Raw genomic sequence first — 12,593 nt, forward strand, 5'->3', positions numbered from 1 at the left:
AATGTTCTTATTTTATAGCATCCTCTTCTTGTTCCATGGATGCAATATCTCTTACGATTTCTATGATATATTTATAATCATTTCTTGAATTTTTCTTTTCTCTGTATCAGTTTTGTTTCTAGCAATTTTTTTTTCTCTCTCTCTGTTGCTTTTGTGTTTGTCTTTCAATTACAAGCTTTCCTCAATTATGTCTGGCTATTCGTACATCTTTAAGATTGAGGTACTAGAAGCATTGCACAAATTTATGAATTTTCAGCTTCATTGTAGGACAATATTATTGGCCAATTTACTAGGTACCACCTGATGTCAGGATCATGAAATCATTTTGAGGAAGGGGGTGGTCAAGTTATTCAAATAATGCTCTTCCAATTTCCTGCTTGGAGGAGAAAGAGGCCTGAAAATATTAATATTCAGTATGTAAATCCATCATATTCTCTATGGTTCCCATGGCCTCACTCTATCTGGAGTTTCTCAGAACCTTTGTTTTATCCACTTTAGAGAATTAAGCCTCCACTTTTCTGCTGAGGCAGGAGAGGTGCAGTCACCTGGGCTTAGCAGACTTTCAACCAATACAGTGTTTGGTGTTACCTGTACTCTCACGCCCTAAGCATTGTAGTAGTTCTGCCATATAAATGAAGTTTCCCCTTGGCTTTCTCCATTGTCAACTTGGTAACCAGCATTCTCACCCTTTAAGTAGTTACTACTCATGCATCTGCTTTTTCAGCTTGCAAGTGGTTGTGCTTTGATAACTCTCCCTCTTCCTTTTTTAAAATTTATTTATTTGTTTATTATTATTTTTTTCTTTGAGATAATCTTGCTCTGTCACCCAGGCTGGAGTGCAGTGGCACAATCTCTGCTCCCTGCAACCTCCACCTCCTGGGTTCAAGGATTCTCGTGCCTCAGCCTCCTGAGTAGCTGGGATTACAGGCACATACCACCACGCCTGGCTAATTTTTTGTATTTTTAGTAGAGATGGGGTTTTGACATGTTGCCCAGGCTGTTCTCAAACTCCTGAGCTCAGGTACTCCACCTGCCTCAGCCTCCCAAAGTGCTAGGATTATAGGCATGAGCCACCATGCTCCACCGACTCTTCCACTTTCTATATTTATAGATTTATCTGCTGACTCTGGGGTGACCATCAGAGTCAAGGCCTGTCATGGTGCTTTTCTCAAGGTATGACCCCCTCCATAGCCAGACCCCACCGATGAAGCCTAAAGACACTCACCCTGGCATATCAAGTACAAACCCATGGAACGAATTTCCTACCTTTATAAATGTATCTAATAGTTTGGAAATTCTGAGCAGAGAAAGGTTAAAATAAAGAGATTCTCAGTAGGCAATGTTACATCATAATGTTAATTTTTCCTATAAAATCTCATGTGGGTTTTATTTTTCAAACTTAAGCTTACATAATTAACAGCTCTAAAAGCATTTAATTACAGTAATACTAATATTAGCATTTATTGGGCATTCACTGAACCAGATATTCTTGCCTAGTACCTTGTTTTATCTCATCCTTAGAACCAGTCTTGAAGATAAGTATTTTGCCCTCATTTAATTAATGAAGTAGATGAGTTTTGGAAAAGTCAAATACATTATCCAACATTGTCCAAGTACATACAGACCTAGAATTTGAACTCAAAGCTCAGGGTCTTCACCACTACCTCCCAAGCTGTACATATCCATTTCATCACAGACCATAAATATCACTGATAAAGTGGTATTTATGATTCCTTGATAAAGGAATTATTTCATTTAAAAATAATTACATGTCTATTCTGGAGAAGAGTGAGTCTCCTTTATTTATAGACAAATTGTATCACCCTGTCATCAAAGGAATCTGAGCAAAATTGGCCAAGTCTAGATCTCTTAAATGTAAAGTCTTCCACAAATGAGTAAGCATCTGACTCATGTTAATTCTACAGCGTTAATATGCTGGCCAAAGATTCAATAATGGAAAAACAATCTGTACTTGAAATATCACTTGAGGTTTAATTAGCACAATAAAAATGAATTGGGAAGCATGAATAGCCAAGGCGGGATAAACCATTTGCCAGGCACTACTTCTTGGCTTAATAAGATTTGAAATCGGCACAAACACACAGCAAAGCCCAGCAACGCTTCCAAGAGCTGCTAGTTCTACTGTAAAAGGATCCTGACTCTAAGCCCTACAGCTGTCTTCCTTTGCACTCTGGGGAACCTCGCTGGAGATCGGAGACGACCAGCTTCCCAGGCAGACAGATACCTCCACGTAGATGTCTCTTGATCTGGATTCCTTCAGGAAGGATGTACTGGCCTGTAGACCTCAGCAGAAAATCATCAACCAGGCAGTGAAAATGTTGACTTTCTTTACAGCAAAGCTTCCCAAACTCTATTGTGTGTGTGAATCACCAGAGTATCTTGTTAAAGATGTAGCTTATTTTCCAATAGGTCTGAGTTGGGGCCTAAGAATTTGCATTTCTAATAAACTCTCTGTTCCACAGAACACACTTGGAAGGACAGGCGTTTATACCAAAAGTATCCGGCAATTGTTCAATGGGCTTTTGTTCCTACAACTATTATTCTTAAATCTGATATGGACCTGAGTTGTCCATCAAATTTTCCCCAAAGCGTGTCCTATAGAACTCTAATTTATTGAGATTCTAGAGGGGAAAAAAATTCAAGATTACAAAAAAAAAGGAAGAAGAAAGAAGAAGAGGAAGAAGAGGAGGAAGAAGGGGAAGAGGAAGAAGAAGGAGAAGGAGAAGGAGGCTCTGTAAGAAACTGGATGTTCACAATGCACATTAGAAAATTAAAAGTTCTGAGAACTCCTGCTATAAAGAAATGCATTTAAATTCCATTGATCTTACATTCCCCAAGCAGATTTGAGCACAGAATCAGTTCTTTGATTGTAATGTTTGTTGTGGCTTTATTTTTACTTCAAGCAATTTGACAAAATATAAGATATATACATATATTTAAATTCAGATGTAAAATACATTTAAATCTATTCTTACTGATGGTAGTAATAGTTATTATTTACTCAATACTTAGTATGTGCTAGACTCTGTTTTAAATATTTTCCATTTATTACCTTATCAATCATCCCAAAAATCCTCGAAAGTAGGTGCCATTAATATTTCTATTTCCAGATGAAGAAGTTAAGGCTATCAAGTATCATGACTAAATAGCTAGTGAGTGGGTTGGCCCTGGCCCACATCTGTCTGTCCAGGGCCTTAACCAGAGCATTCTGGCTGCTTCCTTTGCCGGGATCTTCCACGTCTCTGCTCCCGCCTATTAGTGCGTACTTCTTGAGAGTTGACCAAATTGACTAGATCCTTCAATCACTCATTCGAAGTGTATAGGCCCTCACTTTCTCTTAAGGAAAAACAAATCTCTAGTCATTTGGATGAACCCAGGGTTTTACTAATATTTTTCAGTAATCACCAGTAGGTCTGGCTTGTGTTTGCTTTCAGCTTGTTTCAGTGATCCTGAGCATCACTTTACATGTATAAAAATATTCAAGTAAATTATAATTTTGTCTGTTCTCTGCCTTCTCTCCTCTCACTTCTATTTGTGCACACATAAAATAACTTAAAACAAATAAACACTTGACCTATCTCTTAATTCTCTGTCAACAGAATACTAAAATTCTATAACCTTCCCCTCTACCCTTCTATCTCTTTGTCATATCTTCAAAGTTCTTTGCCTCCTAAACAGCTATATTCCACAACCAAGAATGAAGCAAAAATGAGCCTGACCTATTTAGAAGTGATTGCTTTATACCTGGTAGCAAAACTGACAGAAAGTTAGCAAAAATGACTTTGCAAGCTCAAATTTGAAACTGCGCTTCTAAGCACATGTGAGCCATGTCACAATAGTGACAACTACCACATAACTTCTAAACACAAAAATTTAAACAGCAGTTGACAGATGAGAAAAAAACAACTTCATTTGACATTCTAAGAAGATAAAGAAAAACAACGATCCACTGTGTGGTTGGCTTTATTTAGGAGACAAAACTTGATCTCTAAGAAAATTAAAGCAAAGCAGTATGCTAAAATAGCCTTTGTGTATAGTTAGGAAAGAAAGTCAATCCAACTAAGTTGCTAAGAAAATAATGTTTCATATCACTCTAACTTCCACATAGAGCATTAATATAGCATATTCTTTTAATCTGGGAGTGTTAACAAAGTAGAATTACTACCAGTCTATTTTCTTGGTTCAACACAAACAAAACAAGGAGTATGTACAAATATGCTACACAGACATATGTGCTACAAACTGTGGTTGAAACCAAAAGTAAATCTTAAAAGTAAATCACTAAATTCAATTTATCTCAAGGAACCCGGCCTCTCCTTCTGGGCACCTGTGAACTGACCTTCACTAACATAAATAGTATTTTGTCAATGTGCCTTTAAAAGCTTCTACATTAAAAGTTTGAAGGTTAGAAAAACGGAAAATTGAAATTGTCATAATAAATAGGAAGGAAACGAAAGGCAAGTCTGATTTCAAGCCATAGGAGCATTAAGGATGGTTTATATAGTAACTGCACAGTTCTTCAACCAACAAGTGAATTGCCACCTTATATTCACTGTGGGACTATCATTCTGTGTGGTAACTAGTTACTAGTAAAATAGGTGCAGGGATTCTTTTGATATGACCCAGAGGAATACTGCCTTTCTTAAATGTATTTGCCATCTACTTAAGGCAGAGCATTTCATGTACTATTAACACTTGCTGAAGAAGCTCTCAGGTAAGATTTAAATAATAATGATAGTATTTTTTAAAATTAAAATGTAACATCCACTGCTCCTTAATAATCCCATTATGCCAGGGGAAGTGACTGAAAGGTTTATACTGCAAGATTAACTGCTGAAAATCATCTAAGTGTGCAGGAATTGAGCAGAGATTTTTTTTAAAAAATACTACATGATAAATAATTTCATTAAAAACACTTGAAGAATTAGCAGGGAGATTTTTTATACGAGAAGATAATCAGCACAGCCTGGCCAAATCAGCTTTCTTCACCAGCACTTACATGATTCTGTTTCAGTCTTCAGAACCATTGCTCATAGCACCTCTTTATTCTAATTAATATGGAAATGTTACATGAAAATGTTTTGTTGCCTTGCAATTAATAAAGTTTTTCTAAGGTTTAGAAAGGCCTTGTGAAGAAACGAACCACTACTTGTTTTACAGCATGAATAAATTTACAGTAATTCACAGCAGGAGGGGACTGTTAGAAAAATATTGTGAGGCATTTTGACTGCACTGTTAATGAAAATGATGCAGTTAAACTTCCCAGCCCCATCTATCATGCTCGATTAATCTCTAAGGATATAAAGAAAAAAGAAGAAATGAGATTCTCCCAAAAATGCAATAAGGATAAAAATTTCAAAAAGAATGAAAAAATACTAAACTATAGAATAATTTGGCTAAAATAATGTATTTAAGTTATTTTTAATTAACTGAAACATTCACACAGCCCAATATGAACATTAATATGATATGGTTCATGCATTTGTTAATTCAGCAAACCTTCATCAAATGCCTGTTATGATCAAGGGGTACAGTAGGCACCATGGAATATGTGTATTTGCATGTAAAATGTAGAGAACTTGTTCTCCATATAATACCTCCATGACGAAATACTAACAAGGGAAGCTTTTAAAGAAAACTCATCTTACAAACAAATAAAATCTCAGTAGTTCTTCTTCATTGAAATAAAAATAGTACCAATTGCAAACTAAATACAATGGCCATGGTAGTTGGCAAATTGTTGGTTTACAAAGATGACACACACAAGACCATGGTGTTTACTGATTCAGAGTTAGCTAAAAAGTTTCACCCCCCTCCAAAAAGTGTGGAAACAAGACCAACTTCAAATCTGTGACTTAAACACAACAGATGTGTTTTAAAAGCATATGTAAAAGAAAAAGCCAGCTGACCATAAATTCTTTTTTTATTTTTCAAACAAGACATCTAACTTGAAGATACTGGCATGTTATCTGGTTTCTTCAACACAGAATTCCAGAGAAAGATTTTAAATCCAACATTCTAGTGTCATTTTCTGTTTAGATGATCTAACTTCTCCTGAAAGAACCAGTTGGGAAACCATCAAAAGAAAATTAATACATGACTAAGCCTCAAAGTGAAGGCTCCCTTTCTTATCCCAGATATCTAGAAGTGATACTCAATATTTTTCTTAGAACCCAGAACAATGTTGGAAAATAGAAGGCATGCCACTGACGGAGAAGAAACTATAAAGAACTCCTGAGTGAGAGAAAGCAGAAGTGGATGAATGAAAAGGAGCACAGCCCCAAATGGACACATAACCATGTGCTTCACAAAAGAGTGAGGCCCTCAAAGAACCCAAAAGTAGAGCAGGATTGCCGGACTCCCTGGAGATGTGGCAAACCCCAGTATGGAAAAGGGCATTTCAGTCACACAAAAAAAATGACTCACAAGAGATTGTGGAAATTGATCATCAGTGGCTGAAAGGGAAAAAAATCAGCAGCTGGAGAAACAGCTGAAGAGCTAAGTGATGAGTAAACCAATTCTCCCATAATACGGTACACAAGGACAAGCAGATGGAAACTACCAAGGAAAGGGTGACCAGCATGAGTGGAGCCAAAAGTGTAAGTATCTATCCAATGTCGATTCCTGAATGAAACAATAAATGGAAAGAATACGTTGAGTCAATCAATAAGAAAATTTTTCCAGAACTGAAGACATGAACCCCCACATTGAAAGGGTATCTCTTACACTAAGCAGAATTAAAAATAAAATTAACCCCACATCTAGTTACGTTGTGGTGAAATTTAAGAATAACATGGATAAGGAGTAAATCCTCAAAACTTCTAGAGGTGGAAAAATTAAAAAAAGCACAGGTTACCTAGAAAGAGCAAGTATCAGACTGACCTCAGACTTCTCATGAGCAACACTCAATACAAAAAGAATATGGTGCAGTATCTTCAAAGTTCTGAGTTTTTGAGCCTATAATGTTTTACTCAGCAAATTTCACTAAGGAGAAAAAATACAGGCCAATTTCCCAGCACTTAAGAACTTGATTTTATTTTTTTAATCTCTATGAAAGAAGTATTAGAAGATATACTCCAGCAAAAAGAACAATCGCACCAAGAGAACACAGTAGGACACAAAAGTCTATGATATACATCTTCAAAAAAGTCAGGTAACAATATAGAAATAAAATCCCAGATGATAACAAACTGAGAGCTGGGAGAAGAAATAAAGGGAAGCAAAAATATTTTTCCTGCCTTATTGGTGGTTATCTCTATGTAGAAAATACACATTTAAATTTGTGCAGAAAATATTTCAGTGTTATAGACTTTTTAAAAGAGGGAATATTTATCACTTTCAAACAATTAAGAAAAAACAAAGAACAATGAAAGTAAAGAAAAGGAAAAACCCTACAGAAAAATAGACAAAGGATATAAACAGGTAATTTGCCGAAGCATAAACACAGTCCGATAAACATATAAGATACTCAAGAGTAATCAGGAAAATGCAAACTCAAAAGCCATAACAGCATTTTTTAGAAAGACAGACACTAATAAGTTCGCTAATATCAAGGTATACCTTGTCAGGGTGGGCATAAATAGATACAGCCATTTTTTACTGTGCAAACCACATAAACCAAAAATTCTGCTTCTTTCTATGCATTCTAAAAAAAACCTTTCCACTTGTATACATGTGTAAAAAGCATGAATAAGGATGCTTGCTGAAACATTTTTGCAGTATCAAAAAACTGGAAAATAAGCCAAATGCCCGTCAATATGGAACATTTAATTAATTAAGACACCTTGTACCATGAATTTCATGGAATGCTTAAAAAGAGTATGATAGATCTATGACTACTGACCTGAAATGGTTAGGAGCAAGAAAAAGACAAACATCATATGTGTAATGTAGGAAATTACCTTTGCAACAAAACATATCAATATAATACATGCAATTATAAAAAGTAAAACACTTGAAAGAGAATAAAAATTAAAAGAGAAAGAACAAAACAAGAACACAAAAATGATAGGAAAAATAAGTTTGTCAATTCACTTGCCACACTCTTCTATAATGTTGCTTTTTGAAAAGCATCCTTGACATTGAAATGAATTGTGACTGCTACTGTGAATGTAACCATTCAATCCTAAAGGATCAATTGAGCCCATGCCCTCATTACACTAGATTCAAAAACTCACTCTTAGACACACAATTCGTTGACTAATTTGTAGAAAACAGAAATAAAAAATGATTGAAAATTGACAAACTGATTAGGAAAAATGAGGACCAGTTCACTCCTTACATGTCCCCTATCCCAATCACAATGGCCGAGCAATAACACGTAAGGCGGGGTGCATTCCCAGAATGCTGCCAAGACAACACAACCAAAAATTAAAATGGAAAAAAAATGGAATTGGTTTCAGGCAAGGGCAAAGCAGACGTCTGTTAAGAGGCAGTTTGTGAAACCAGAGCAAGAGTCAGATGCTTTCTCTCTTTTCCTCTCGGTGGTTGCTGAACCAATGCGGCCACAAAGGCCATGGGGATTTGGGAGCTGGCCAAAGGCCAGGTGACTCAACACTGAATTTCTTGTCCCTCTAGGCAATTCCTCTCAGTGGTACAAATTTGTACCAGAACAGAGAACAGTTACCCTCTTATCAATCAGGAAAAGACACATATTAAAAGTTGTGGTTTTTTTAAAGTGTTAGCTAGCAAAGAAAACTGATAGAGGTTGGCAAGAGAACAAAGCCTTATTCCCCCATTATGAAACCAAAGGACTCTATTTGTGACAGAAAAATCTTTGGGAAGGGTCAGGGCCATCTTCTAAGGTCATTCAGGGCAAGAAACAGACACATATCTTTATTTTTATTGCATTCCTATGAAGCATGTGCAGCAGCTCCTTTTTTCTTAAATAAAAAGTAGACCTCAAATAATAGGGTCTTCCGAAAACAAAGAATCGGTTGTTTGTGGTTAATACACAGATTCCTTGTGCACAAGAACCAGGTGCTACATGGCTTTCTGCTGTGTCACCAGTCACTAGGCCAGAAGATGAAACATAATTGTTTGTGAACTTGTTAACTGGTTGACTAACTGATTCAAATGTCAGTGGGGGAGTAACATGCACATGTGGGTATTGTAGAGGTACATCACTGAAAACTAGTAAAATCCTAAGCAGAACACTTTGCTATTCCTTCCTTATAACTCACTAGCACTCACACGAGCTCTGACTTTGCCCTTCAGTGCCCTTTTAAATGTTGGAGATGAAAATGCTGGGGAGAGGAGTAGGGGATGACGGTAAAGTACGAGATCTGAAGTCCAGACATGGGGAGAAGCACGTAGCACAGCAGACTTGGGGCACCCCATCAAGAGACACAGACATCTGGCAGTAAGACAAGTTTAAGGGAATGTGCTGGATTGAATTGCATTTGCTTGTGCTGCCAGGACACTTTCATCACCCTGAGATCCCTGGCCTGGGTGCCAACCAAGGGCATATGTGGCCAGAGAAGTGCCACACTTTCAGCAGATAGTTTTTGCCCAGACAGATGGGTGGATGAATGGATGCATGGATAGATGGATAAACAAACATAAGCAAATAAGCAAGTGAACAAACAAACAAACAAAAAGAATAAGCAGTCTACTTTTTCTCTATGCACTTTACAGCCACCCACTCCGAATAAATAGTCTACTTGCAAAGAATATTCAGCAAAGTTGCTCCCAGCCGATTACTCCACACTACACACAAATGTTGTCTGATTCACTGGAGACATCAACAGAATACTATATACAATCCAGGTAGTGGTAATTTTCCCAGACTACCACACCAAGGCAATAAGAATAATTAATAGCAACTAGAACACATTGCTTTAAAAATAAATTACCACAATTGGGTATCTGCAGGTTTGCCAGGGGAATATTCTTGCTGCTTTCATTCAGGCAGTACAAATCCTGAGTGTCTGGACTGGATTTAGCCTCTTGGAGAGTCTTGATCCACATAATGTCACAGGAGCATGTAAATGGATTGCCTACCAGGATCCTACAGGGAACAAAAATGACAAAAGATCAAGTTCCTTTTTCCATTTTAGCTACACTGGTGCTTGTAAAATACTACAGCATTATGAATTCTTTCTAGCCAGCAATGCTTTGAAGTCATACCACTTTCACAGCATGACAGTACTTATTATTCCTTCATTTATCTGATACTTACTGAGCATCTGCTATGTGCAGACAGCACTGGAGAACGACAGAAGACCTTACAGAATAACAGGGGAAACGAGATACAGAGAGAAATAGCCAAAATATAGGATAGAAAAGAACGTCTCATAACATGGGGAAAATAAGGTGCCATGACAAATTTATCATGGTTATGATAGAGTTATTAAGAAGACGCCAACAAGAAGTTTTCAGGAATGCTAACATGCTTATTTCTGACCAGGCTAAAGGCTCAAGTGTTACCACTTTCTAAGCTCAAACTTCAGCAGGGGGCAGAACAATTTCATCTCAATTTAAAATGAGACTGTAAGTACAAAGCTAAGACTAAAGTGTGAACGCCAGAAGGCTGGAACCCCTAGCTTTCTGCATCATGCAATCACAGTCAGTTTCATTGATTCAAGATAGCAGGAGTGAAGGTGAGAAAGAGAACCTGAAAGGGAGCTGCAGACCTTCACACACACACACACACACACACATACACACGCACAGCAAGCTCTTCTGAGGGCGAGACAACTGAGCTGCAGATTGAGCTGTGTTAGACCACTGTGGGTGAAAAGCCACCGCCATTCAGACCTCAGCCCTGCTGCCTGGACTCTTGTGGCCAGCAATGGGTAAAAGAGGAAGTAGTCAAGAGGAAAATAAAAACCACAAGAAAAAAAAAATCTTTAAATGCTTATTTATAATACTCAGTGGCCTATTTAAGATGAATTCCATTTATGGTAATGAGCCTTTAAATGAGGCCATTTAAAATCGTTACATAGACTCTGCCTGGCATTAACCACAATACTTAAGATTTCCGTGAAGACAGGACCTGGACTTTGCCACATCATTTAGTCCTGTGGTTTTCTGGTTGGGTTCTAAGAATCCCAGGGATCCCTGGAGACTTTTCCAGGAGTTTCTTAGGGGAAAATGTGGTCATGATAGACTCATTTAATTTGTGTCTGCTTGATCACCTCCAAGTATCCCTCCAACACCAAAATGGGATTTGATGTTATGGGATATGGAAAAGAACACAGAAAAGACCCACCACCAGTTTAAACCCCACTAATTCAAAATGCTTCCTGGAGCTCTGAGGACATGTAAAACTAAAAAGTCTTTCTAAAACAGGATATCATTAACTCAGCAGAAGGGATAAAGAAGGAAAGGAATGTTTCAATTATGAATACAGCAATGTTCATATGACAACACAACACTGGTGCACAGCTGGCTTCTTTCTCCAGCTTACTGTGCAAGCTCAATGATTATGACAGCACATTACACTTATATCTTTAGGTTTCTACCTCTCCCACTGGATAACAGAATCCAGGAACATAGAAACGTTTCTCCCTTTATCCCCATGGCCCTGTGCCATATCGTGTTGATTTGTGATAGGTACAAAATTAACATTGGTTGAATCAATGGATTAAATATGCTTCAAGAAGAATATTGAGATATAAATTTGAAATTGAAACTGTAATTTTTAATCCAGCAAGAAAATTTTAAACAATGTCGCCCAAAATTTTTACACCAAGTACTTTATCCTATCTCATATATCTTCCTTTAGTTTGTCATGCCTATTCCTGTGTTAGAAGCATTAGTGCTTCAATGCCCTGAATTCACTTTATTCCAAATAATTGCCAATTGCCAAGACTTTCACCATATAACACCCATTACACCTATTAACTTGTTGTCTCTCCAGCAGTGACATCTTCCAATCTGCACAATTTCCTTGTGAATAAGGATGGATCTTCATCAAAAGACTCCACAATTCAGGCAACATAGAGTTTAAGCAAATGCCATTGTCTAATCTTCAAAGGCCTCTTCCTGGGCCCACATCTGCCCCACAAATCCTCTGCATTAGGACGCTTCGAGGTGCCATAAAAATGGCAACAGTTCATATTTGTTTAATGGGGACAACGCAAGGAATTGAGCTCACTTGGAAATCCTGGCTGTTAGTCGTCACCACCTTTAAATATGTTTTCTATCATTTCACTACAGAAGAAAACGGGACTTAAAAATAAATATTGAATGCAGTAACAGACCTGGAAGAAAATCTCACAAAGATGGGTAGGGAAAGAGAAGAACTACCTTTCCTCCAATGTTCCCTATCCTTAAGATGGACAAAAGTGAGCAGAGTTTTGCCCATTTTTATTTCCTCTTTGAATGGGTTTGCTTGACTTTAGGGCCTGAATCCAACAGGAACCCAACAGATGCTGTGAGATATAAAGTATATAGCTGTTTTCACACAAAGCCCCCTTCTTTTTCTCTTTTTTCCCTCTACTAGAAATTATTTATGTAAAAACAACATTTAAACGAACCAGAAATGATATGTCACTACTGAGATTTCTATTTTTTTAATTACTGAATTTTTTAAATGAGAAATAATAAACCATGAGGGAATAAAAGAC

General features: G+C 37.2%; 1 protein-coding gene across 14 annotated transcripts in view; it reads right to left on the bottom strand.

Annotated features, from left to right (window-relative positions):
* NTRK2 (neurotrophic receptor tyrosine kinase 2) overlaps positions 1–12,593 on the bottom strand; it is a 369,088-nt gene that overhangs the window by 316,552 nt on the left and 39,943 nt on the right. For all 14 annotated transcript variants that reach the window (XM_037998574.2, XM_037998577.2, XM_037998575.2 and 11 more), the window contains one exon: positions 9,876–10,030. In XM_037998574.2, coding sequence (XP_037854502.2) covers positions 9,876–10,030 — 155 coding nt within the window. The remainder of the gene's footprint in view (positions 1–9,875; positions 10,031–12,593) is intronic.

The sequence above is a fragment of the Chlorocebus sabaeus genome, chromosome 12 (genome assembly GCF_047675955.1).
Source record: "Chlorocebus sabaeus isolate Y175 chromosome 12, mChlSab1.0.hap1, whole genome shotgun sequence".
In the NCBI taxonomy this organism is placed as follows: domain Eukaryota; kingdom Metazoa; phylum Chordata; class Mammalia; order Primates; family Cercopithecidae; genus Chlorocebus; species Chlorocebus sabaeus.